At 34.8% G+C, this 26,899-nt stretch overlaps 4 protein-coding genes and 1 long non-coding RNA gene across 7 annotated transcripts; 2 read left to right on the forward strand and 3 right to left on the reverse strand.

Annotated features, from left to right (window-relative positions):
- Positions 1-25: 25 nt before the first annotated feature.
- On the reverse strand, positions 26-3,419 carry LOC130985574 (endonuclease 4-like). Its single transcript, XM_057908618.1, has 10 exons — positions 3,129-3,419; positions 2,939-3,057; positions 2,507-2,687; positions 1,964-2,077; positions 1,830-1,885; positions 1,620-1,703; positions 1,391-1,483; positions 811-869; positions 595-668; positions 26-482 (listed from the first exon to the last, which is right to left on the reverse strand). The coding sequence occupies exons 2-10, from the start codon at positions 3,053-3,055 to the stop codon at positions 364-366; spliced, it is 897 nt and encodes a 298-aa protein (XP_057764601.1). The 5' UTR covers positions 3,056-3,057; positions 3,129-3,419; the 3' UTR covers positions 26-363.
- An 814-nt stretch (positions 3,420-4,233) lies between these two features.
- Positions 4,234-8,948, reverse strand: LOC130985576 (protein PELOTA 1). The gene is made up of 16 exons (XM_057908620.1): positions 8,639-8,948; positions 8,380-8,462; positions 8,155-8,230; positions 7,962-8,036; positions 7,827-7,883; positions 7,652-7,697; positions 6,985-7,060; positions 6,670-6,745; positions 6,523-6,555; positions 6,356-6,424; positions 6,166-6,272; positions 5,568-5,640; positions 5,409-5,447; positions 5,164-5,258; positions 4,757-4,863; positions 4,234-4,495 (listed from the first exon to the last, which is right to left on the reverse strand). The coding sequence occupies exons 1-16, from the start codon at positions 8,687-8,689 to the stop codon at positions 4,422-4,424; spliced, it is 1,137 nt and encodes a 378-aa protein (XP_057764603.1). The 5' UTR covers positions 8,690-8,948; the 3' UTR covers positions 4,234-4,421.
- A 5,258-nt stretch (positions 8,949-14,206) lies between these two features.
- On the forward strand, positions 14,207-16,385 carry LOC130985578 (uncharacterized). The gene is made up of 6 exons (XM_057908624.1): positions 14,207-14,620; positions 14,941-15,120; positions 15,274-15,355; positions 15,439-15,546; positions 15,648-15,806; positions 16,073-16,385. The coding sequence occupies exons 1-6, from the start codon at positions 14,369-14,371 to the stop codon at positions 16,270-16,272; spliced, it is 981 nt and encodes a 326-aa protein (XP_057764607.1). The 5' UTR covers positions 14,207-14,368; the 3' UTR covers positions 16,273-16,385.
- Positions 16,386-16,852: 467 nt separating this feature from the next.
- On the reverse strand, positions 16,853-26,692 carry LOC130985577 (beta-galactosidase 6-like). Of its 3 annotated transcripts, XM_057908622.1 has the most exons (20): positions 26,552-26,692; positions 26,330-26,430; positions 26,155-26,250; positions 25,380-25,492; positions 25,079-25,145; positions 24,677-24,769; positions 23,980-24,123; positions 23,773-23,861; positions 23,563-23,668; positions 23,379-23,466; positions 22,956-23,074; positions 21,889-22,053; positions 21,246-21,445; positions 20,693-20,799; positions 19,948-20,057; positions 19,232-19,339; positions 18,465-18,575; positions 17,804-18,015; positions 17,327-17,654; positions 16,853-17,176 (listed from the first exon to the last, which is right to left on the reverse strand). In XM_057908622.1, the coding sequence occupies exons 6-20, from the start codon at positions 24,761-24,763 to the stop codon at positions 17,066-17,068; spliced, it is 2,085 nt and encodes a 694-aa protein (XP_057764605.1). In that variant the 5' UTR covers positions 24,764-24,769; positions 25,079-25,145; positions 25,380-25,492; positions 26,155-26,250; positions 26,330-26,430; positions 26,552-26,692; the 3' UTR covers positions 16,853-17,065. The 3 variants fall into 3 exon arrangements, with proteins under 3 accessions (XP_057764605.1, XP_057764604.1, XP_057764606.1); XM_057908621.1 differs by lacking the exon at positions 26,552-26,692 and having other exon boundaries at positions 26,330-26,550; XM_057908623.1 differs by lacking the exons at positions 26,330-26,430; positions 26,552-26,692 and having other exon boundaries at positions 25,380-25,479.
- On the forward strand, positions 17,817-19,228 carry LOC130985581 (uncharacterized). Its single transcript, XR_009089000.1, has 2 exons — positions 17,817-18,028; positions 19,012-19,228. It is a non-coding gene; the product is annotated as an uncharacterized LOC130985581 (long non-coding RNA).
- Positions 26,693-26,899: the final 207 nt, after the last annotated feature.

Genomic DNA, 26,899 nt, shown 5'->3' on the forward strand with positions numbered 1-26,899 from the left:
AAATGGATATCGTGACCCACCAAGATTACAATCTAGTTCCATATTACTATATATACATAAATTATTGATAGTTTACAATGCGTACAAGCTAAAGACTGCTTATCTTTCATGTGTCTTCTAAGTTGCTTTTACACAAAAGTAAAATACGGAGGCATATATCACATTAACAGAAGAATTGGCTCCATAATTTAAGGTGCACTTTCTTAGCAGAGCAGCAATGTTGTCTTCCAAGATAGCCAACTACTTAATTAGGAAACTTATGTCTTGACGTGAGGGAATTGTACAAGCCAAGAGGGGTGGCACACATAGAGGCCCTTCTCTCGGGATTTAACGTAGAGTTCATCTCTATCCCCTCAACTTATATTATTCTTCTGCAATCGACTTATGTTTGAAGAAGATCCTGTTGAGAAGAGTTGCCAACCGGACCCCACCTTGGGCAAGTCTCGACTCAACAACGGGCCACCGAGAGTAGAAGTAATCGTCTGCACAGAAAGAAAGAAAGAAAGAAAAAAAAAAAAAAGAAGTGAAAATTAGCAAATACATGAAAAGATAAATACAGAATTTGAAACAGGAGTGCGACATTAATCATCTTACCTCCTAAGGTGCTTCCAGGAGTGGCATTTCTGTAAGCATATCTACAAGCCAAAGAGATGCTTTCAGAAGCATACCTGTGGAGATATATACACAGATAAGAAACAAGAAGTAAATCATATCCATATATGCTTAAACTGAACTTCTTTTATCTTGTCAGGACTCAGGAGTGGCGATTGGGCGGGGAGTGTGAAAGAAGACTAAAGAGTATATACGTACGGATCTGGACATACTGCACTATTGCAATTCTCCTCAGATACTTCATCAACCATGGCATCCTACATGCAGTTATATTTAATGAGAACAAAGAGAAGATGGTGTGGTAAGTACATGACCAAAGAAAATCTCCCAAATACTTAAAATTCTTGTGGAAGAAAGTTGGACAACAGAAGGCAAGGAGTGGCATGAAAATAACATCTCTTCCAAAGAGAAAACTAAGGTTTGTTAATCCATATACAATAGAGAAAAACGGATAAAGTACTGCAGGAAAATAAAATAAAATAATTATGTGCACAGAAGTAAAACTGTTGAGATCTTCATAAAGGATTGTTTAGTTATTTCTTTTACTGAAACAAAATACTCGCAAGGGGCTATTACATAATTTCACTTTTCACCTAAGCATAAGCAGAAAAGTATTGCCAACATCTAACAAAATTGCCCCATTAATGCAAAAGATAAATTTGGTTTTAGAATGGCAGCATAAATATGAAATATCAAAGACATCAAACACAAAGCCATATTGAGCCTCTCAAATGTTAATAACCATGCTTTATTTCACCAAATTAGCAGCTTCACACACCGTGATATTGTTCTGAATAGCTTGGGTCATTACAGAGAGATCGTTGCTGTAGAATGTCTTTAGAGCAGATTCAATGATCATATTGTCCCACACCTGAACCATAATATTTCTCATTACCTTCTTAACAAGTTGAAACCACAGCATCTCTCCAAAAAAATAGAAAGAGTGAAAGAAAGACAGCATAAAGATTGTGTATCCAAAATTTGATTTGATGCCAAATGCAACTCACATGGTGCAAATTAGTTTTTCTACGGTACCAACGGATGGTAATTGAGTTACCACCTAAATCTCCAAGAAAGCCCAGGTGCATTGGCTGCCAACCAATTTCAATGTTAGAAACTCTTGGATTACATTAATTCTTTGGTGAATTGTACTTTTTCTGTTACAAACGTTCAGATCATTAAACAGGATTTGTATAGAAAAATAGAAATGACTTAACCTGGTGGACATCACCAATAAAATGGGCTAGGAACATAAGTGCCTCTGTCAGGTTGTCTGTAATTTGAAGATACAAGTTAGTCAATTTCCAGAGTATGAGAAATAGAAACCATTTAAGATTTGTTTGATGCTTACAGCTTAGTTTATATAAGCCAGAATCATCATGCTCTGACATAAGCTGCTTTGTGTAGTTATAAATTGCTCCAGTGACACACCGATCCTTGCGTCCAACAGTGTCGTGACAGTCTCCTAAAAATATATACAGAAATGAAGGTCGGTCAAGGATCTCTCAACCTCAAATTGAATTACATATGCATCTGAGCTATATATAGGACAAAAAGTGCAACATTTGAATGGAAAGTGATACTGAAGCTTAGAATCAGCCCTCGGCCAAGTAATTATGAGATAGTAAACATTATAAACTTTCAGGCAAGACGCAGCATTAACAAAAGTGTTCAGTGGCTAGATACAAAATCTTAATACAAGTACAATGAAACGAAAGCTTCAATAGCATCTCAACCAGGCAAAGCTTATCTAGTTGCATTGGCATAGGGCGATTGACTGATATATACTGAAATTTTTTTCATTTGGAAAAAGCAACCCAAAATATAAAATAAAGCAAAGATAAGACATTAGAAAGTAGAGGAATGAAAAATTACACAAAAGAGATGAGCTTACTGCAGTAGTCGTAGTTGCACCTGAAGTCAGGTGTATCTGCATAATGCAAAGTTTTGCTCCAGCCATAGTGGGCTTTGTAGCGAACCTCGTCTGCCCAGGCGCAAACAGAAGCAAGATCACCTTCAGCAGAATCTGGAAGCAAGGCTTTCACTGCAGCCAGAGCTTCGTCGGTAAGATAATTCTATGACAAACAAACAACTTCCGTCAGATTCTACTGGGAAAACTAGTTCTTCACAAATGTAATCTTAAGATTCTGAAAATAAGCCCTTGCTCCTCTCAAGACCTTCTCTATATCGAAAAACCTTCAATGAAAAAGACTGTTACACCTCCAGCATTGTGGAAAATGCAGTTAAACACGAGAACATAAATTCGAAAGAAAACCAAGTAACTAGTAGAATGCAAGCAACAAGTCAGATGTCAATCCATCAAGACCTCAGCAATCTTGCAAACAGCATGGTGGCCATCTTTTCCCCAGGCATGAATTGTTGGAATTACAAACAAGCAAATAACGATCCCCCCCAATATCCAGTGGCGTTTCGACGCATCCATGTCTGCCCATCATTACAATCGTCGGTGAATAACTAATTTACAGGGTGAAGAAAATGCAATTTAACTTGCATACCTGCAGTGTTTTGGGATGGGAAGCGATAGAAATCCCCAAAAACTGAATCAATAATTAACACACTGCAGTCTCAGAAATCGATGACGTCTTTATATAACTGGAGTAAGTAGACTGATTGGTTGATAACCTTATCTTGACTAATCAAGCTTATGGGCAAACGATACTTGAGCTGTTGGTTTCCGATTGGTTCACTTTTTATTATTTTAAATGTTTCCATGTACGAGGATGAAGCACAAATAAAACGTTTCATCGCTTCTCTCACCAATACATGAGACGAGAGTAATTTTGAATTAAAAATTGTTCCAAGCATTTTTAAAATATGAGATAAACTGAATGCTCACTCAATTATGATAGGTAATGTGCTGACTAAACTCTAGTTATTATTTGCATTGGATGATTTCAGGAATAGTACTAGGTGACCCAGATCCAAACACCAACAAATATCATAAAAACCCCTGAACTATACCTGCTTTATCAAAAATACCCTGAAACTTTCGAAATATTTTCTAAACCCTCAAACTATCAGGTTTTTATCAAATATATCCTGCATCTATTGTTTGGTTACCGAAAACGTGATGTGGCTCGCCGGATGCCACAATATAATTTATATTCTATTTTTTTTAAACGACATGGCAAAAACGATTTCGTTTCGTACCACATTCTATCGTGTTTATCCCTAATTCTAGGTTATAAGCGTGAATTTCAAACACGATAGAAGTGAATTTTAATTTCAGAGTGGATTTTTTAAAAATGATATAGTACGAAACGGCGTCATTTTTGCCATTGCATTTAAAAAAAATAGAATATAAATTACATTGTGGCATCCGTCGAGCCACATCACGTTTTTCGTGACCAGAAAATAAATACATAATATATTTGATAAAAACCTGATAGTTTAAGGGTTTAGAGGACATTTTGAAAGTTTTAGGATATTTTTGATAAAAATGGTATACTTCAGGGTTTTTCATGATATTTACCCTTATAAATATGTCAATGTCAAATTAAACTGGTAAAAATATGAACCGTTTAGGGATATGAGACGATTTTACACAAGTTTATGTCTAACACAACACTTCAATTTTACAAGTAAAAAAAGCCTTTCCAGTGGACGTATCTAACCAGATAGTATAACTTTATTTTTGTTCCTTACATTAGGAAGAAAGAAATTCAATCGTCTTATCATCACCTCTCATTAGAATGCTATACAAGAACACCCGATGTACAAAACTAGAAAAAGAATATAGTATACAACAGAGTCACAAACTAGTTGATCGTCTCTGATTCAACCTTGTGTTACATTTCTATGTCATCCAGGTCTGGTAGGGGGAAACGGAGAATCGCAGCAATACCAGTCAGCTGCGTTAGTTCTGCTCGAAGACAAAAATTACCCCAATAAACACATGAATGCTAGTTAAAAACAGGTTCGTAAAATGTATGATCACAGACAGTACACTTTCCCTTCCTCGTCTAACAATTAAAGAAACAGATGCAATGATTTCTTACATGAAATGAAGGACACATATAATGTGACTGCATGAGCCTGTTAGGGAAGTATCTTTCTTATGAACACTTGCTAAAAAATTGCTTATGAGGCTAACAAAATGTAAAACAGAAACCTGAGTACTTACGTTCTCCTGAAACATGCATTGATGAGAAGATGTGAACAGTGCCTCCTGAAGCCTTGATTGAGTCGACCAAATTGACATATTTTTTCCTTGTTGCAACATCAGAACTCCTGAGAATTGCAGAAAGAGAAGACATCTTTAGTGGACGGTGGAAATTTCATGGTGCCTCTTCTTTGCATAGCCATATGCAAATGATATTTCATGATTTGTACAGGAGTAGATAACAACTCCGATAAGGCTTAATACATTTGTAAGGATGTGAATCATGTGATGTATGGGTTTTGACGAAATGATTAAACGGTCCTGTCTGTTGGTCGCTTACTTCTTCACTAACGGTTCCTGTTTAATGTGTTCAGTTCGCTCATTCACAAAAGGTTGTGAGGTTCGTAAGAGTTTATATGATCACTAACCTGAAGAGCTCATCGGTGATTAGAAGTGTCTGGACAGCCATTCGCTCATGGGCAACTTCAACATGTTTTGGTCCATAGCATGCACGGTCAGGATCCTTGAGCCAAATGCAATAGCTCAAGTCAAATAAGCAACAAACGTATAGTTTACCTCTTTTACTATCTCCCTTACTTCAGTTATTTAATACGAATATTATGCTAGAAAAAGCATAGTGAAATGAACACCAATGAGAAGGATAGAACCTAACATTGGAAAGCATGGCAAAGAAATCCTTAAGCCCTCGGACCTGCATCAAGAAATGAAACACAGGCTTTAAATAACTCATATGACTAAGAAAGTTGTTACTATACTAGGATAATGTATTAGATCAAAGAAGGAATAGGTAGTGCAATAGGTGCAACGTTACCTCTTGTGCAGCTTTTGTATCTTTTATCATATTCATGACATTTGGAGCATCCAAAACCTCTCTCAGGCTATGCCTGCAGAAAAATTTTAAAGATAAAGTTACAAAAGTAACTAGCGCTCATTTACAGTAGCGTGAAAACTCATTAGCAACCTTTTTCAACTTCTCAAATTGAAAAAAATTGGTGCCATATAAGATGTAAAAGATTTGGACTTTAGTTTCAAATCCTACACTTCGTCTTCACAGGTAAGCATGATGAACCATCCAATTTAAATGAAAAAATTAGCAGAATAGACAGCATATCTAGTTGTAAGGGTTTTAAAGTGCAAACTTGGTCCTGTCTTTCAGTCGTCGATCAAATCAGAAAAAAACAGAGTTATAAGGATTTGAAAGTACATATCGAGGCCCCTCTCTATTATTTCTAGGGGAGACTGTGAGTACATTTCAGCACGCATGGCTGCAAATACCTTAATTTTTATAGTGGAACCATAGTAATGCTTGAATTCAATTTTCCATCCAAACATAAATTGCTAGTGATTTCTCAAAGGCAATATCACAGATACCGAGAGTACAGAGAGCGTAAAGAACAAGGAGGTCATACTTGTAGCCAGAGGTAGTGTGCACAAGAATAATGCGGGACTTATTCTCAATGACAGACCTCAGCTGCCTTCTCTCTGCTTCCAACAGTAAGTGCTTATGAAATTGGTCCTATACATGAATAAGAATGATTTACACATATTATCACACATATGATAAGTCACAGGGATAAGTTACATGTGATCAAACTTTACCTTAGTAAATCCTGGACTTGCAATCACAGCACAGCGAACAACGTTGAAATCCACATGCTTAAGAAATGCCTAAAACAAGACGAGTTTGTATGCCATACTTATTGAGTTTTGGAATCAATTTTGAAAATGAAAGATCAAGCAGAACGTCAAGATTGAGTTAAGTTTACCTGTAAGATATTCTCGAAAAACTTACTCAAGGCCTGCAAAAAAAAAAGGGAGGAAGCATCCCAACAAGGATTATATCTACATCAACTTAAAAAAGTTTCACTAACATAACCAGACCAGCATTACACATGAATAGAAGGTGGTCATACTTTATCATAACCAGCAACAGCGGGTCCATGCTTTCGCGGTATTGAAGTCTCTATACGAGCACGTGTAATTGTCATGCTGTTGCACACATCAGTTGACCATAAGACTTGGAAAGCAATAATGTATAGAAACTGAAATGACCAATCATCGAAGTTACATCTCATAGAAACAAAAATAAGTGCCTTGCAAAGTCATTAAACTATAGAAGAGTGAAGAGAGGACATAAATTCCAACTAAAAAAAGCAAATCCAATACTATGTGTTATACTGTTAATAATTTCCTCGACAATACATCAGAACCAAAATTACTGATATTACCTTTTACCAACAAGTAAGATATGACATAGACCTTCTTGCATCAGAACAACAGCCAGGTCTGCGCTTGCTTTAGGATCTACAAAAATATGAAGTCACAATAAGCACATTGGAACTCAAGTTACCATACAATGATTACAATCCTACAAAGGGCAGCACGAAATATACACATCAACATCTATTCATACTCTGTTGAATTTTCTTCCCTTGATAACTTTCTTGCATTTTCCAATTTGATACTTTAATCATGACTAATACTCCCTCCATCCCACTTTGATAGTCCGCATTGTTTTTTCACACATATTAAGAAAATATAATAAATTTTTATTGGAAAATGTAATTGTTCTATTTTGCCATTGTTCCACGTATTATCTTCACAAACATAAAATAAGGTTATTTTAGTAAAAGAAAATTTTAATACAATAAATTTAGAAAGTGGACTATATCTTGGAGCATCCCAAAAAGGAATAGGGGGCTATCAAAGTGGGATGGAGGGAAAACTATTTATGGTACAGGTGGTCTGCTATAGAATATTAAATTGGGTGAGTACATTTGTCAAAACAGAGTATTTAGAAGAAAATTATCTACATGTATATGAGTAAGAATCTTAATACAGATTGTGCGGCTCAAAAAGGAGATAAAAATAAGCAAATGTAAAATGGGTATATACCAGATGCTTGGTGAATAACATCCAATGCCAACGAGTCCCAGATGTCCTGAAACAGGTGAGAAGATTTTAATAAGCACAGTACATATTTATGCAGTCTAATTTTTCAGTGAGCCGCAATAAACATAAAGGTTTTGAATGATCATGAAAGGGAATACATTATTTTACAATAGATTACCTTCCTCAATACAAAAGGCCGGTTGAGCTCAATTTCTAGAGTGTGAAATGCTCCTATCTACAATACGACGAGAACAAAGTTCTGTTGGAGCACCAAGGGTACGAAAATTAGGAGTAGAAGGCCCAAGCCACCTACCTTGACATGTTCATTCTCCAAAACATTCTTCCCACGTATGCGTAAGACAGCTCCTTCTTTATCATACTCGACAGTCTGATATTGAAAACATATTCTCACGCAATCTTGTCTAGTAGAAATTTAAAGCAAATGAAGTTTTTCATTACATTCAATTCAACAACCATAAAGAGCATGGATGAATTTCTTCAGTTACCTCAACTTTGATTTCTAGTTTCAGTTTCACTCTTTCGGCATCCCTTCCTCCTGAAGCAGCTTCTCTCATAACCTTTCTGAAATTAACAACATTGTGAGATCGATTTCAAAATTCGACAAGGCTAGACATTCAAAACCATTTACCATGTCAACCCGAATTCATTTTAGAACAGTTCTTGGTGCAGACAAATATTACTTATATCTTTTAACACAAAGAAAATTCTACCTGACTGTGACGGCCATTACATTATCGCCCTCTACAATCAAATTATAAGCAACCCATAGATCATCTGCTTCTTCTGGAATCATCTGTACCAAAACCAGTAATCAAATAAACAACACACTAAGAAACCATTAGGAAAAAATATGAAAACCAAACCCATATTACCCATCCCTATTAAATAATTTAAACCAATACACAAAAAATAAAATCGATTATGGTCGAATAATCAATTATTTCTCGAAACAGTGAGCAGAAAATTAACCTTCACACTTCCAGGCCCGTTGCGCGTCAGGTCTCTCCGAACGATCTTCATGTTTCTCTCTTTTGCGTGCTTAGTCTTCCCCAAGCTGATGCTGAATGAAGTTTACGCTATACTTGTAAATTGAAACAGTTTGTACAGAAGTAGCAAATTAAAATTGCTCTAGGGTTCCTGATTAACAACATTCCGTGTCTAATCAACGGTGGTCGGCGTCGGTGGAGTTCGATTTGTGCACCATACTTGTTTTATTTTAACAAGAAAAAAGAAAAAGAAAAAGAAAAAGAATACTCCATATATTATGTCATAATATTATACTCCTATATTATTAATTAAATATCTATATAAATATCTATATATCTATATGTCTATTTAAATTATGAAATTATAAAAATATTAGGACCAAAAAATAATTTTGGTACATGTATAATATGAATTGTGTTAAAAAGTAAATAAATATGAAAGAGTGGATTTTGAAAATAGCCACTTTGATATAGTAAACTTAAAAATTGTCCACTAAAATAAAAACATAAAAAAATGGCCACTGTTACCAAAATACCCTTCCACATTAAAAATTAAAAAAATGTCCACTTTACATCACCCCTTTAAAAAATCCCGCAATTCACAACCAGTGTGAATTCACAACCAAAACTGGTTGTGAATTGAGAATTCACAATCAGTCGAATTCACAATCAGAATTTTTTGTTTGTGAATTCACAACTAGTCGAATTCACAGCCAAAATTTAATTCACAACCAGTCGAATTCACAACCAAAATTTAATTCACAGCTAGAATTTTTTGGTTGTGAATTCACAACCAAACGAATTCACAACCAAAATTTAATTCACAACCAGATTTATGTTGGTTGTGAATTCACAATCAGTCGAATTCACAACCTGAATTTAATTCACAATTAGAATTTATTTTGGTTGTGAATTCAAGTAGTTGTGAATTTGAGTTTTTAAAGTTTGAATTCACAATTAAAACTGTAATTTATTTTGATTGTGAATTTATAGATTTGTTTGTAAATTTAAGAATATTAAGTTGTGAATTCATCGAGCTAGTTGTGAATTCAAGAACATTAAATTGTGAATTCATCGACTTGGTTGTGAATTCTTAAATCTAGTTGTGAATTCATAAATGTATTCTTAAATCTAGTTGTGAATTCATAAATGTGGTCGTGAATTCAAGAACATTAAATTGTGAATTCATAAATTTGGTTGTGAATTTAAGAACATTAAAAAAATTGTTGTACAACACCAAAATACAACAACTCAATCTACCATCAAAATACATCAATTCCTCTAAATCAACTATCAAAATATAACAAAATATTATCCGAATCAATTCAATCTACAATCAAAATACAATCAAAATTATTCAAAATACAACAATTCCCCAAAATCAAAATACAACAATACATAAAGAAACCTAGCAAGTAACACACACAAAATATATCTATGTAAGAAGTAGGCAGGTTAATTTGGGATCTGCCACGTTTATGATGATAAAGAGCCAGATGGCTTGAAATAAGGAGAAATCATCATCCACCTCACACCTTCCTCCTTATTAAAAAAAAAAAAAAAAGAGGCAGCAAGAATTGAGTTGCAAATAGAAGAAAAATGTCAGGATCGACGGTAGAAACTCACGACAAGATTGACGGCGGCGGCGATGGAGATGAAGGCGGTGAAGATAGACGGCGACATCGATGGAGATGAAGGCGGCGTTTCTCGATGGAGATCGGTGGAGATAGATCGGTGGAGAGAGAGAGAGAGGAGAGGAGAGGATGCGGTGGCCGGCGACTGTGAAGCGGCGGCGAGGACGAGAACAGCAGTGTAGCGGTGGTGGTGGGGGGCAACTGTGCAGCGGTGGTGGTGGGGGGCAGACGAGAAGGAGAGGAAGAGGGAGAGAGAAGGAGAAATGAGTGGCCATTTTTTTAAATTTTGAAGTGAGGGGTAATTTTGTACTTTTACACAAAAAATGGCCAAATTTTAAAGTTTTTATTTGACTGGCCAATTTTTAAGTTTACTATATGAAATAGGCTAGATTCATATATTGACACAATATGAAATGTAAACTTTTCGAACTATATGTCATCAAATATAGATGTATATATAGTATATTGTGAGATGAAAAGAAAATTAAAAATATTTAATATTAAAATTTGATATTATTATACTAAATTATAAAATCGTGTTATACTTGAGATTAAATTGTAAATTGGTGTATTTTCTGATCAAATTATAAGATCATGTTATAAATCAAGAAATTGACAAACTATGAGTATTTTTCGATAATAATCTCTAAAATAATATTCAAACTGATATTAATTTTTATTTTAAATTAAATTAGTAGTTTGATTATATGTGATACTGATACCTGGTAACACTGCAAAACTCATCTTTAATTTCGATTTTTTCATAATGGGGCGCCTTTATAATTGGTTGAGCATCACCTGATACGTATTTTTATACCTTTAATAAAAAGTTGTTTTTGTTTAGTTTTTTAAATTACTAATTTTATATTTATATTCTAATTTTTTCTTTAATTAATAAATTAACTATAAAAATAAGAAAATAAAATTGTATATACCCGATGCGCAATACCCGATATCCCTATAAAAATAATACTTAATACTGATATCCAGTTCGTCGCCCCTACCAAATTTAATTTGTTGATTGATTATTTTAAAATCGATTTAATATAATTTTAAAACAATTATATGGGACTAGATGAGATTTAATGTAATTTAAAGTCTTTAATGTGATTTTTTAATATTAAATTAAGGTTTTCTTTAAAATAATTATTTATTAGATTTCTCTTATGTTGGAGTGTTGTGATTCAATAGTTATACTATTTGTATCAAACATCAATATTTTAAAATTATAGTACAAACTTATGGTCTATAATTTTAATATTTAGATATTTAGGGGATGAGAGACGGGGATGGTCGCGACGGATTTGGCTAAGGAGAGGGACAACGCCTGTGATGTGTTATGTGTTCTATGAGTGGTGTGCGTGTGGATTTGGGGCAAGGGACGATGGCGGCTGCAAACGGCGGCGGCGGCGGGCAAGCAGGGGAGGGGAAATTAGGGTTAGGGAGTGGGGAGAAGGGGGAAGAAGATGTGTTTTTTTTTAAATATATTTTTCACATGTCAAAAATAAATTAAAGTGTTCGGAAAATTAGGGTTTGAGGGAGGGGAGAAAGGGGAAGAAGATGAGTATTTTTCTTAAAAAAATATATATATATTTTCTATATGTCAAAACTAAATTTAAGTGTTTTTTTCAGTGCTACGGTGTTATTTTCGGCTGCTATGTGTCAATTTCCGATGTTCACGTAAAAAATTGACCGATCATTAAATTACTTTTTCACATCTAATGTAGTACTTTTTCATTAAAATTGACCGGTCAATTTCCCATGAAGCATGACACAATGTAGTACTTTTTCATTAAAATTGACCGGTCAATTTCCCATGAAGCATGACACAATTTTCTTTTTGGTCTGTCCCAGGAAGCATGACACGTTTCTAAAAATGACAAAAAATTTACCCTTTATTCACATTTTCACTTTTTCACCTACCACACTTAACACACAAAATACCAATTTCTTAATTTTCGTGCTGAAAATAACTGTGTCATGCTTCATGGGACGGAAAGAGTAATACTAACTAAATTCAAAAAAATGCTACTCCCTCTGTCCACGAAAAAGTGCCCTACTTACCCCTTTTTTTTGTCCACGAAAAAGTGCCCTGTTTACCTTTTTGTACATTCATACCCTTTACTTTTCAATTTATTTACAACTTATGTCATTAATAAATCCACACTTTTATTTAATCTATGCAATTAACCCACACAATTAATCCCATTTATTTATTTATTTTCTTAATTTTCAGTTTATTTATTTATTTTCTTAATTTTCAGTTTATTTATTTATTTATTTTCTGAATTTCAAGTTTATTTATTTATTTATTTTTGAATTTTTAGTTTATTTATTTCCAGTTTATTTATTTATTTATTTCCAGTTTATTTATTTATTTTCTGAATTTTCAGTTTATTTATTTATTTATTTTCCATTTTATTTATATATTTATTTTCTGAATTTTCAGTTTATTTATTTATTTATTTTCTGAATTTCAAGTTTATTTATTTATTTATTTTTGAATTTTCAGTTTATTTATTTTCCAGTTTATTTACTTATTTATTTATTTATTTCCAGTTTATTTATTTATTTATTTTCTGAATTTTCAGTTTATTTATTTATTTATTTTCTGAATTTCAAGTTTATTTATTTTTGAATTTTCAGTTTATTTATTTATTTATTTATTTATTTTCGAATTTTCAGTTTATTTATTTTCCAGTTTATTTATTTATTTATTTTTCTGAATTTTCAGTTAATTTATTTCCAGTTTATTTATTTATTTATTTATTTCCATTTTATTTATTTATTTTCTGAATTTCAAGTTTAGTTATTTATTTATTTTTGAATTTTCAGTTTATTTATTTTCCAGTTTATTTACTTATTTATTTATTTATTTCCAGTTTATTTATTTATTTATTTTCTCAATTTTCAGTTTATTTATTTATTTATTTTCTGAATTTTCAGTTTATTTATTTATTTCCAGTTTATTTATTTTCTGAATTTTCAGTTTATTTATTTATTTATTTATTTTCTGAATTTCAAGTTTATTTATTTATTTATTTTTGAATTTTCAGTTTATTTACTTATTTATTTATTTATTTATTTATTTATTTCCAGTTTATTTATTTTCCAGTTTATTTATTTATTTATTTTCTGAATTTTCAGTTTATTTATTTATTTATTTTCTGAATTTCAAGTTTATTTATTTTTGAATTTTCAGTTTATTTATTTATTTATTTTCGAATTTTCAGTTTATTTATTTTCCAGTTTATTTATTTATTTATTTTTCTGAATTTTCAGTTAATTTATTTCCAGTTTATTTATTTATTTATTTATTTCCATTTTATTTATTTATTTTCTTAATTTCAAGTTTAGTTATCTATTTATTTTTGAATTTTCAGTTTATTTATTTTCCAGTTTATTTACTTATTTATTTATTTCCAGTTTATTTATTTATTTTCTCAATTTTCAGTTTATTTATTTATTTATTTTCTGAATTTTCAGTTTATTTATTTATTTCCAGTTTATTTATTTTCCATTTTTTTATATATTTATTTTCTGAATTTTCAGTTTATTTATTTATTTATTTATTTTCTGAATTTCAAGTTTATTTATTTATTTATTTTTGAATTTTCAGTTTATTTATTTTCCAGTTTATTTACTTATTTATTTATTTATTTATTTATTTATTTCCAGTTTATTTATTTTCCATTTTATTTATATATTTATTTTCACCTAATAAAATAATGCCAAATAGTTAGTGCAAGATTAGTAAAAGTAATCACAATACATTAACACTACCCTTTTAGTCTTTTACACCACCTTTACACCACCTTTTTCAGCTTTCTTAAAACCCGTGCCAGCACCCAAATGGGGCACTTTTTCGTGGACGGAGGGAGTATGAATTTACGGATAATTAAACCCATAATTATTGGATATTTGAATTTCGTTTCAAAATAATGAGGGGACACGGAAGTTGATTAATGAATAATTGCGTGGACAAAAATCCAAGGTAGCGTCCCAGTGTATTTCGACGACGGCTAAGACGAAGACGGTCATCCCAAATTCAGAGCAAAACCCTCGGCGACGATAAAATCATGAAGGCGATTGTGATCACCGAAGCAGGCGGCCCCGAAGTCCTGCAATTGCAAGAAGTGGAGGCCCCAAAAATGAAAGACGACGAAGTTTTGATCAGAGTTGCCGCCACTGCTCTCAACAGAGCCGACACACTTCAGCGCCAGGGCAGGCACCCTGCCCCTAAGGGCGATAGCGAGTTTCCCGGTCTTGAATGCTCCGGTGTCGTTGAAGCCGTCGGCAGAAATGTCCGCCGCTGGAAGATCGGCGATCAGGTTTTTACTAGTTTATTTGCGACGAGTGTTTGATGAAATGCCTAGTGAACTTTATCTCAAGAGCCTTCTTTGTTTTGTAATTGGTAATCCCGAGCTGATAAAGTGTGGATGATGCATTGATGCTTCGAGTGAGTGATTTAATGAGAGACTAACATTGTGCATAGTTGTTGATGGTGGAGTTTTATGGCCCAAATGTTAACTTAGGAGGATAAGCCCCGAGTCCCAAGCATCAGAGTAGGAAAAGGCAGCATAATAGAAGATTAGGCTATACTCTACTGTGGCTATTGTGAAGTACTGATGTAGCTGTGTGTGTTATGAAGGTGTGTGCTCTTGTTGGTGGAGGGGGATATGCCGAGAAGGTTGCTGTTCCTGGCGGCCAAGTTCTTCCTGTTCCGCCCAATATTTCTTTGCAGGACGCAGCTAGTTTTCCCGAGGTAGCATGCACGGTGTGGTCCACCATCGTTATGATGAGCCACCTATCACAAGGGGAAAACTTCCTGGTATGTTTTCCTTGCCTGAAACGTATTCATCCGAATATGAGAGGTTTTCAAATAATTTGAGAAGCTTACATGCATCTTATGTGTAATGAGAATCCATTAACTGCTTCGTCTTAGTACTGTTGTTTCTGTAATCTTACTCACATGTAACCTCAGATACATGGGGGCTCCAGTGGCATCGGCACATTTGCTATTCAGTTGGCTAAGTACCTTGGAGTCAAGGTCTTCATCACTGCAGGTCACTGCGAAGTTAACATTCACTGATTGTATATGCTAGTGATTCTGGAATAGTTTATTGATGGTATGACTTACCTAATACAGGAAGTGAAGAGAAGTTAGCTGCTTGCAAGGAACTTGGAGCTGATGTCTGCATCAATTATAAGACAGAGGATTTTGTTTCTCGTGTTAAGGAAGAAACGGGAGGGAAAGGTTTGTCCTAGTCCAATTATATATTTTTCGATCTCAAGTACTTCCTTTTCTTATCTACTCTGCATTGGCTCTCTGTCTGACTTGTAATTGTTCAACCACAGGTGTCGATGTCATCTTAGATAATATTGGTGCTTCATACTTGAAGCGGAACCTTGAAAGCCTAAACTTCAATGGGAGGCTTTTTATAATAGGTTTAATGGGTGGATCAGTAACTGAAATCAACCTTGCTAGTTTGCTCGCAAGGCGCCTTACAGTGCAGGGTAACTTGCTTGAGCCTTACATGTTTCTTAAATGCTCTATATTATGCACCAGAAATAAACACATACAAGTTCCAATACTCCACACCGGTGAAAGTCTTGAAAGCTGTTAATTTTGGCTCTCTGAAATAAGTTTCCATACAGGAGTCTTATCTACAAATTCTTGTTATTTATGTTATCCAGAGTTACCCTATAGGCTAGTTGACAACTGCCATGTTTTATTTTGAGTATTTGTTATACTGAATGAATATACATTTATTTGGTTACAGCTGCCGGCCTGCGAAATAGGAGCCCAGAGAACAAAGCCATGATTGTAAGTGAGGTGGAGAAATACGTGTGGCCAGCAATCGCTGCAGGCAAGATAAAACCAGTGATTTATAAGCGTCTTCCATTAGAAGAAGCTGCGGAAGGTCACCGGATCATGGAAAGCAGCAAGCATATAGGAAAGATTATCCTGCTTGCTTCATGAAGATTTTGGTCTCACTTATTTCTGATGTTAAAATATATGCTCAATAGTTGGGATATTGCAGTAAGAATTAAGAGTGTAAGGTGCTATAAAAAGTCTTATCTTGTTTTGCATCACTAAACATGTACTCCCTCCGTCCCGGCTTTTGGTATCCAGTTGAAAACGGCACGGGTTTTAATAAAGTGATTGATGTGTTGTGAGTGGAATAAGTGTCCCACATTTTATATGAGAGTTAAAATAATTAAAGTGGAGTAAGAGCCTCACCTACTTTTACCAAAAATAGAAATGGGTACTAAAACGTGGGACGGCCAAAAAAGGAAAGTTGGATACTAAAAGCTGGGACGGAGGGAGTAATATTTTGTAGCATCTGAAACACATACCACTATACCAGGCTTACCAGCTGTCACCACAATAGAGACCTTTTCCACCTTTCTTTGCCTTCTAGTTGTTCATACCTGCAATATAATGGTGAAATTTCCCACTTGTTGGGAGGCAGTGGTGGTGCACATAAATCTTAAATCATGTTCTATAAAATTTTCTTGCATCGGCAACTGTCAACGTTTCTGCACAGGATCTATTCAGCTATAGGAAGCGATCATACAATATCGTTCGTAGTTATAGTATCATGACAAAATGCACCACCAATTGAATACATACATCCTCAGAATATGATGTTTTGATACATACATACAATTTTGAAGCGCAATTGGTGCAAAGGGACACACAAGAACTTGGTTGTTGAAACTTGAAAGCTACAAAATGAGACAAAGCATAAGTTGAAAAGCAGTCAACTGACTCAACCTAGACAATGAGCTTCAACGGCCAAGGTTTTGGTAAGATTTGGACAGGGATCTCCAAGTGTATCCATGGAGACAGGAATCGAACATCTTTCCTCGCCCACACATACCTGTATGATACCACATTTTTTTAGCATGTCAACTTCAGCAAGATTAAATGTAAAAACAGAGTAAAATGGCAACATCAACATTAGCCTTTTTATTTTCCTCATATAATTTCATATCTTTGTAGGTGAAACAGTCTAATAGCACGAAATTACCTGCTTAACAAATGATGAGACATCGGCATGACAACTCCCTAGCCGGTGTGCTCCACAACTTCCTTGAGGGTTCCCAAGGCTAGCAAAACGAATAGAAGCAATCCGCTGTCCTGTTTCACAGGCCAGTCGAAGTTGTGGTGTTGTGGATACAAAACCTACTCCTCGTTCCCAAGTATCAGCCGGTGGAAGATGGTCCTCTGATATGCGCCCACATATTACTTGCCCGATTTGAGCAACCACAGAGATGGTCTTAGGGTCGCCACCAAGCTCTTCATGGATGACAAGTAAGTTCTCACTGTGTTGTAACCAAGACCGTGGAATATGATACCTAGAGAAGATTCATTCATGAGAAACGAAGAGTTAGCAGACCTAAAACTGAGCTAACCAGATTTAAATAAAACACTTCCCATTTATCTTGATACAATACTAAAGAGCTCAAGTTGATTTGTCATTGCAATAAATGAAGTGTCTACTTACAAAGTTTGAGCAGGTTGGCCACACTTCTTCAAACATTTTGATGCGTCATAAGTTCCTCTATAGTCACACGGCTCTGAGCATCCACTTGACGGTGAAAGATATTGAGACCAATACCGCCCTATGCTCAGACCGTTCACCCATGCTTGGCCTTTCCCCATCCCGGAAAGATTTAGTGATACAGGGCCGTTCCCTTCTGGAGCAAGGAACGCCGTCTGATAATACCAGGTAAAATGTCAAATTGAGCATGTTATTTTTAATGTATGTCATGTGTGTGTTGTGGTGTTACATATATTTCACCCTTTCTTTTCTCTTATTTATGGAAAAAGATATACCAAATCCAATGCAAAGAGACTTTCATTACCAAAGGATAATATGCTATAAATTCACACCAACAATTGTAATACATTATAAAGTTGATATAGAATTAGCTTAATAAGAAGCATGTCTACATAAAGTATGTCTATATAATCCTAAAGATTTTTGTGTTTCCCCAATCGTTTCTACAACCTAAATGTTTGAAAGTTCATTTTTCTTCCATCATAAGATACACCTATGAGATAATTCAATTTCTGATGCCAAGGAATCATACAATAGAACATCTCTAGCTTCAGTGTCGACTAAAAAGCACAACGGAGATTGACTCAGTTCTGAGTTCGCATACCTTGTACCATGTCAAACTGCGATTGATTGGTAATGCACCTTCGTCTGTCCATAATGAACTATTTGCAAGCGAGACATTATCAAGTCCAAGATATTCGCCTTCAAGTCCAACCTGTATATGCAAGTTGTGGAACAACAGTTGACACAACAAGAAATGTTAAATTTAGGTATAAATAGTTGCTACAAGTACAAGTTATGGTTATTTTTCTCTCTGTAAAATTTACCATTAAGGTGAGATTAAAGTGCGGTTAAAGACAATACTAACAAGAAATGACTTCAAGTAATGTACAATTCGTTACTGGATAACATTCTTCTAAGAAACCTGCCAAACATGAATTACATTTTTAACATATTTTTGCAAATACTAGACTTTCATTGTTGAAGGACAGAAATAATTTGCTTTCTCACTAAAACAACATTAACCTATTTCAGCACCAATGCAGCATTTTTAAATCCATTTCGTCCATATTTCTTCAGTGAGGTCTAGTTTTCTGTTTTTTTTTTTTTGGTCAAAAGTGCAAATATAACTTCAGCTCACTAAATGGCAGATGCCATTTTTGGGCAAGTGAAATCTCAAGAAGATTTTGGTTGGAAGGTGGAATCAACAAGGACAGAGAAAATATTAACGCGCAAATGTAAGAACGCACATCATGCATGATGATTTACCAGTGGTTTGGGCTTGTTTCCAGTTTCAATTTGAGGTAGGTATTTATTATGTTACACACATAATAATTTGTCAATTTGATAAACCAAGTTATAACCGACTACCTGATAGGTCCATTGTGCAGAAGATAGATCCTTTTCTGAATCCTGCAATCCAGCCAGAACAACCGAACGTATTCCTGCCCCTTGGATATCAAACCATGGTCCATAATTCTGAGGAAATCATGTTCCAAACTTTAACAAATAGTATACTGATTGAAGCCAACAATAATAATTAAGTTGACTATCATAAGAAAGCTAGAAGAGGAGCTATACTAGATTATATTGGAGCACTCCAAGAACTCCCCCATCAAGAGGAGGTGCCAAGTTATAATCTGATATAGTAGCCTTACATCTGGGGTCTCAGGTTTCAAATTTGTACATAGTTTTTTTTTTTTTTTTTTGATAAGTTACACAAGTAAATAAAGAAATTTAAAGGCCGCACCATGGTGGACTTGAACCCAAGACCTTAAGCCATGGGCATTAACCACCTACCGCTAGGCCAACACACGCACACGAAATTTGTACATAGTTATTCCAGCATTTACGTATAAATTCTGGTTACACAAAATTCAATTTGGAGAAGGACCCGATTCCTCTGCTTTAACAAGCATTTATAAATTATAAGATTAGAATCACATTCTTTAGTAATATTTCCTATCTATTCTCACTCCTTTTGAAGTTAAGAACATCCAAAATTCACAAGTACTCCGTATTATCATGATTAGACCAGATTTGAGAGAGAGAGAGAGAGAGAGAGAGAGCGCTTGAAAATCTCATACCTGCAAACCAATCATCATACTCAGTATTTCTATTTTGTTGCTTCCACTATGGAAGTCAACCTTAGCACTCAACACGAAGCTGGCATCATCATGATTTCCATAACCAAATGCTGACAGTAAAAGATTAGAATGCTGTATCAGAGTAGAATATTATATCGAACAATAATCCAAAATTAATACATTTGTATGCATTTGGACCAATCAGACAAAGTGTGTCAACGGATTGAAACTGCAAGAACAATCAGGGCAATATTTTTTTTGTTCATAGATCCATCTAAAGAACTAACAACACAAACATAGCAGTAAACTATAATATGCATATACATTCATTGTCCATTCTTTATATCTGCGTATTGTTCCAGTCGATAACCTCTCAAAACTTTGTTTGAGCAAAAAAGTTCTTGCATCATGCGTGCAAATTAATGCACCATCGTCCAAACTGACTAAAGACAAAAAGTTCTTGTATCATGTGTCGTTGATCATCATAAAAGCTTGTCAAAAGTCAACTAGTTGGTAGGGTAGTAGTAATATTTCACGGAAAATGTCATCAAGCTGGAGAAATTAATGATAGATATCTGAACAAAAGTACCTTCCATAACCATTCTCTTGAACACAAACACAAAACATAGGAAATAAGAGGAGCCGTGTGAAGGGAAACCTTCCCGCACGGTTCGGAGCAAAATCACAGATTAAACTTGTTATAGCCAAGTATAATTACTGAGTTGAACTGCCATAAATGGCTCACCTACTAGTTGCTTGTTAACAAACAGAATAGCTGCATGTCCCAAGCTCCCAATAAGCAAACCTACTTCATTGGTCTGATTTTGCTTGTTGTTGCCATCAACATCTATGCTGCCGAGTAGAGCAATACAGACAGGAACTTCAATAAATTTCATATCTACATCCAATTTTATAGAAAAAAACAAAACAGATCCTAAATGAAGATACTTTCAACATATAAACTGCTGATATGTCTTGGAATGGTCGAGGTTCATCTAGACCTATATGGTAACTACAAGAACATGATATCGAGTAAGAGGGAAGTACATTAATTATGATCTCACTCACAAACATTTATCCTATTTTAGGTGCAAAACTCAATTTCAACCATATATTTTCTCAGGCTTGATGATGTTAACACTTGAAATCTGGGAGAATCACTTCATTTACAGGCAGGCGTCTGTTTCATGAGCATTTGATTACTAGATAATTAGCATATTCAGGGATAGCAAAATCGTTCCAGAACACAGTCGACTGAACATGTAAAAAAACAACAAAGATAAAATGAAGCAATTTACCTTATCGTATACCAGAGAAAATCACTTGTATCTTTTGTTGTGTTTATCTGTTCTAGCAAACTCGATGCCTCAAAGGAGCTGTTACCCCAAATGCCTGGCTTTTCCTTGTACCAACTCCAAGATGCCGATGACAGTGAAGACTCACGCATGGTGATGTTCCGAGTGAAAGGTTCATCATTAAGAGTTATTTGTGAAATAACCTTGTCCATCACAAATGAAAGGAATAATCTCCATAAGATTGCAAAACTAAGGGTTTGTCACCAGCTTCAGCATATAGTTTACACCATGAATTATACATAACCATATCTAAGTATTTCAGAAGATGACCAACACATTTGAAACTTCTATATAAAAATGTGTTTCAAAGCAAAAGAAAATGCCACAAGTTGGTTCATGACATGGCTGTGCATATCACAAATTTATTTTCAATTTTGCTCTTCAGTTGGTATTTAGGCATAAAAACTCAAGTATTACAGTTTAGAGAAATAAACTTTTTGAATGAATCTTCTATTTGATATTCTCATAGACTGCATATTACTAATCCTGATACCCGAAATCATATTGAAAAAGAAATATATACAAGAAATGAAATATCAAGTTTTGAAACTCCGGAAAAGGAAATAGACAGAGGAAGAGGGTACACCTTAGCTGTGTTGAACACGACATTCACGCAGTCTGGAAGAATGCTCACGGACCATGCAGGAAGAAAGTAAGATTTCCCACTGAAATTCACTGTTGCATCAGAAGAGCTACCATAATTGGCAAGAAAGGCTGCACAGTCATTGGAGGATCTGTAGTACACATGCGCCTGATGGCAAATACAATGGTTAAGCATCCTGTTCAACATGAATATTCTCGTTCAATGAAATTCTAAGTGCCATAAATGAATAAGAGAAATACCATATAAGGGATGTTTTAAAATGCAATGCTTCAAATTTAACAAGAAAAAAAAAAAACCATATTCAATTCTAGATGCCCTGAAATTAAATTAGAAAAGTAATTTCCCCCAAATCCTAAAGTTCAAGCACAAGCAAGCTTCTGTTTTCCATCCATTCAGATACTTTTTCTAGAGCACAACAATATCAAGTTATTTTCAGCATAAGATCGTCAGGAGCTCTCACTAGAATAAACAGGACCATTTCTGTTCCAGGGACTGATTCCAACTAATAGGTATTACCTAACATAAGAGTGCATGAACAGAGAAGTGCTACAGCATCTTCTACTACTTTCTAGTTTTCCCTTTTGCACAAGATAGCACAGAATCAGAGTAGAGCAAACAAAAAAACTGAGAAATGTTGCTGCCTACTGATTCAGTATTTTCACTATAAATACTTAGAATTGCTTCTAAAGTATCTGCATTTTCGTGCATTTTCGTGGTAATAAATTGCCCTGTAATTGTGCTCCCTTTGGGATTCAAACCCAAGACCACTAAAGTGCAGATACTTTACAGGTGAAGTGCAATTATTTTATAAGTTAAGTGCAAGAGGTTTGTAGTTTGTACGTCAAGAGAGGTTTTTATATGATCCAATCCCTATATATATAAATATATATATATATATAGTGTGTGTGTGTGTGTGTGTGTGAGAGAGAGAGAGAGAGAGAGAGAGAGAGAAAGGTATATATATCCGACTTTCCACCCTTTACCTACTAAATTTCCAATCTACCACCAAGCTGAATAGTAGCAAGACAGACTTTAGATATTAAACATACCTCAAGATTCTCACCAAGAGAGATTTGGGTTGCATTTGCATTGACCAAATGATCCTCACATTGCTTAATTGCAATATGAAGGTCACGTAAGTGACCCCACTTTGGTTGATTGATAAAACCTGCATAAAGGATTTCATTATATGAAAGTTACTTAAACAGGTGTTCTTAGTTAAGGTCAAAGCATATTTTCTAACTCGTGAACGCTTTGATGTTGCCAAGAACTGAAAAATGGGGACTATGACCTCAATATATCTAATTGTTTTCTGTAACTTCAATATGTTAGGCTATCATCTCTATGATTCTTTGGCTCTGAAAGAAACTCCAAGCATGGATGAAAAACATCGGTCCATTATATGAAGAAGGCACCGTACGCATCAGAAAATTATGTCATGAAAAAACAATATTATAGATCAGAATGTTTACCATACTCATTTATTGGAGCATCATAGTCATAACTAGTCGCAATCAGAGGTCCTCCTGCTGTTCTACCAAAGTTGGTGCCGCCAAAATACTGCAAAAAATTATTTGGCGAAGTCCCAATGTCTCATGATATTGCATTAATCAAGTCACAGGTTGCAAATAAAAAGATTAAACTACTGTGGCTAACCATATAATAGTTCTGGAAAGTGCCACCTCTTTCAAAAAAGCGTGCAACAGCAAAAGCCAAGTCTTCAACGGGTCGGAAAGGAACAGCATATCCAAATGCCAGGAACCTATGAAATAACATATAACTGTTGAACTCTCTAAAGAGAAAAAAGAGTACAGATATTCAAGTATTCCTCCACTATACTTTTAGGTGCTGAATGTGTAGTTTTACCATCCAACATAGTTCTCAGTCCACATTGATGGCTTGAATGGTGAATTTGGAGTAAACCCATCACAATAAAATCCATTACAAGTGTTTATCTGCGTCATCAAGCACATTTGCATTACAACATAATAATATAATTTCTTTAATCACATACCACTGCTCCACAAAATTACAGTGACAAACTTGTAATGCATTTATAATATGTATACTTACGATTGGATCAGGTGCATCCCACTGTGCACACATCACCCAAGGAACAGAAGTATTAAGACCTACAGCTGTTTCTGCAGCCCATTTGACATATAATGCTCCATCTACTCCATAAGCCGCTTCAACATTCCCATATTCGTTTTCCACCTATATCAACATCCCCCTAAATTAGTAATTCAAACAATATACAGAAAGTAAAAACTAACTGATGCAATGCCAATTGTATTTGGAGAACCACCAACATGTTATATGTTCGTTACTGCAAAAACCATTGAGAATGTAAAAAAATGATTATTTCAGAACAAGCTCGAGCAGGCAGGTGACAACGAACTGCAGCTCAGTTTGTAAGACGGTTCCCCTCCAACCATTAGGTGGGGGGTTCGAGTCACCACAGGGGAAAGTGGGGAACTTTTATTGATCCTCTCTTCTTCTTCTTTTTTTTAAAAAAAAAGCTCGAGCAGGCAAGTACATCCCCTATCCAGGACTTCTAGCAAAAAATTGTATGTCCAAACCATGCTTGGTTAATTCTAGACTGATATTTAAAACTGAAGGCAAATATATTGAGATCCCTTTCTGAACTGTAGGAATTACCCTTACATCAAAGAAAAACGATTTATTAGATACAACGCCCATTGATTTTTCAAGTTCATGAGGAAGATATACCATAATGCAGCCACCAAGTAAATAAGGAGAAGCAAACCTGTGCAAGAATAATGGGCCCTCCTTGTGATAGAAATAGATTCTCATCCTTCATCATGTCAACTATTTTGGCAAGAAAGCGTTCCATTTCTCCCTGCACTCGTACAGAATCTTGAGCTTGTAAGTTGATACATTAAGGGGGCATTTACTTTTGAGGATTAGCCTAGATTGATAAAAATAGTAAGACTAATCCATTGTTTACTAAGATGGATTGGAACTTTGGGATATCCCAAGGCCCTTTATAATTTTCATCATTTGAGTTAATTTTGCTTGATTCATATCCCATTACAAGGGTGGGATTGAAGATATCCAAGTAATGAAGATAAAAATATTAATCATGCATCTTATCAATCATGAAAAGTAAATGCCCCCTAAGAAACTAACGAAAAAGTCAGGAAATCACCTGGAAAAGATCATTCTTCGTGCGAAATTGAATTCCAGGAATGAAATGCAACCAAATTGGGAATCCCCTGTTCAGACAAGGTAAAAGACATAGGTGAAGAAACATATATAAATGTTTGAAACTGAATAAATTCATCTTTGATCAAACTAGAGTTTCCCAGATTGAAAAAAGCTTAACTTCACATTAATTGATAAAATGAGCTCATAAGTAACTCTAGAAATCCATAAGACGACAATTATGGGTATAAGGCACATCAGTGTTACCCATGGTACAGATCAGAAAGACTGAATGAAAGACTAACCCATAGTTCCACTCCGCACAAGCATAAGGTCCAATTCTCAAATGCACAAAGAGACCTGCTTTATACACTTCCTTCACGAACCGTATTAGGTCAAACCTACCTTCAAAATAGTACTACATAGTGAATGAGTCAGTGTATGAGGTAACAATATCGAATGAGAATGAAAGAAGAGTAACATACTACATCTATGTCATTTTCTTTTGTGCCAATGACAGCCATATATATCTATAGAAAGTGGAAAACTTCTGTCGCCAACACATAAGTCCACAGCACACTTAGTCTTTATCAAGAATTACAACAGACATCTCAAGCAAAAATAGAAACATGCTACAAATATCAACATTTAGCTACAGGAGCCTCATGCAAGTGAAGTCATGTAAAAATGTAGTTAGATACCTCCACTTATCATCTGTTTGTATTTGATACTTTCAATACACCTAGACCTAGTGAACTTAGAAACTTTCTGTTTGGTAATAACATCCACAGAATTGATTACGTAATAAGCAGAGAAAAACAAGTAATATCAACTTATCAGCACTGAGAATCGAATAAGTATGTTGGTAGTAGCAAAATTGAATCTATTTCTCCAACCATAAACTTTTCCCCAGAGGAAGACTTCAAAACAAACCAACCTCCATCCATCTTGAAAACCAAGACATTAAACTCGGGATGAATGAGTGACAGTCACAGAACAAGAAATCAACTACATCATACTCAAACAATTCAATCAAATTTCCCTGAACTCAAAACTTTAGCAATGTAAACACACACTAACCTCTCCTCTCACAGGTTCATGGTAATTCCAGAATACATAAGTCTCTATCACGTCCAGTCCTCCTTCCTTTGCCTTCCTAATGATTTCTGGCCATACCTTCAAACATTGAACAAATGCATCTTTGAGAACCTCAAACCAGTGAAAAAAATAAAACAAAATACAGATTACAGCTTACATCTGGTGTAGTGCGCGGGTAATGCACGGACCCTGACTGCAAGATTCTCCTTTTGCCATTGATGATCAATGCCTTGCTATCATAAGTCACAGACGTTGAAACTGCGGTTTGCAAGAAATTACAATCAAACAATAAAATTGCCAAGAGAAGTGCAGACAACATATCTTTCCGAGATTCAACCACAGACATTACTGGCAAAGTAAAATAAAACCATAACCGAACCTCATATTAGTTAGGCGGGACAATGTGTTGGGAGCGATAATGACGAATGAGAAGGGAACAATATGGTCTGCTATCTTAGAATTATTACTGCCACTGAGCGATAATTGCGAGAGCGAAGCTATTGTCGGGTATTCTTGTGTTGTGTATGGGGCCGTTGCTTTCAAACTTCAACCTTGTTTTGTTTGTGATTGCGACGTACAAACATGTAGTAATTTTGATCCCACTATTTGGAAGATTGTGAAAAGCTGTTTCCTTTGGCTGAATCTGATTACGAGTGAGTTTTGGGTGCCGTGAAATAAATTCAAGCTTATTTATCCAATGCAAATTTCTGCATTGTTTTTTATGGAG

This window comes from Salvia miltiorrhiza, chromosome 5 (assembly GCF_028751815.1).
Source record: "Salvia miltiorrhiza cultivar Shanhuang (shh) chromosome 5, IMPLAD_Smil_shh, whole genome shotgun sequence".
Taxonomy (NCBI): Eukaryota; Viridiplantae; Streptophyta; class Magnoliopsida; order Lamiales; family Lamiaceae; genus Salvia; species Salvia miltiorrhiza.

Excerpts from the sequence above, each read along its gene's own strand:
- LOC130985577 (XM_057908621.1), bottom strand. The coding sequence starts at position 26,518 with ATGTCTGTGGTTGAATCTCGGAAAGATATGTTGTCTGCACTTCTCTTG. Across the intron at positions 25,146-25,379 it reads TGTGCGGAGTGGAACTATGG|GGGATTCCCAATTTGGTTGC; the intron begins GTTAGTCTTTCA and ends TTGTCTGAACAG. Across the intron at positions 20,800-21,245 it reads TTTCTCTGGTATACGATAAG|CATAGATGTTGATGGCAACA; the intron begins GTAAATTGCTTC and ends TCTACTCGGCAG.
- LOC130985576 (XM_057908620.1), bottom strand. The coding sequence starts at position 8,689 with ATGAAGATCGTTCGGAGAGACCTGACGCGCAACGGGCCTGGAAGTGTG. Across the intron at positions 8,037-8,154 it reads AACTAGAAATCAAAGTTGAG|ACTGTCGAGTATGATAAAGA; the intron begins GTAACTGAAGAA and ends TTTCAATATCAG. Across the intron at positions 5,641-6,165 it reads CACACTACCTCTGGCTACAA|GCATAGCCTGAGAGAGGTTT; the intron begins GTATGACCTCCT and ends ATTTTTCTGCAG.
- LOC130985574 (XM_057908618.1), bottom strand. The coding sequence starts at position 3,055 with ATGGATGCGTCGAAACGCCACTGGATATTGGGGGGGATCGTTATTTGC. Across the intron at positions 2,688-2,938 it reads CTGTTTGCAAGATTGCTGAG|AATTATCTTACCGACGAAGC; the intron begins GTCTTGATGGAT and ends TGTTTGTCATAG. Across the intron at positions 1,886-1,963 it reads TGGCTTATATAAACTAAGCT|ACAACCTGACAGAGGCACTT; the intron begins GTAAGCATCAAA and ends TTCAAATTACAG.
- LOC130985578 (XM_057908624.1), top strand. The coding sequence starts at position 14,369 with ATGAAGGCGATTGTGATCACCGAAGCAGGCGGCCCCGAAGTCCTGCAA. Across the intron at positions 15,121-15,273 it reads CACAAGGGGAAAACTTCCTG|ATACATGGGGGCTCCAGTGG; the intron begins GTATGTTTTCCT and ends ATGTAACCTCAG. Across the intron at positions 15,547-15,647 it reads GGAAGAAACGGGAGGGAAAG|GTGTCGATGTCATCTTAGAT; the intron begins GTTTGTCCTAGT and ends GTTCAACCACAG.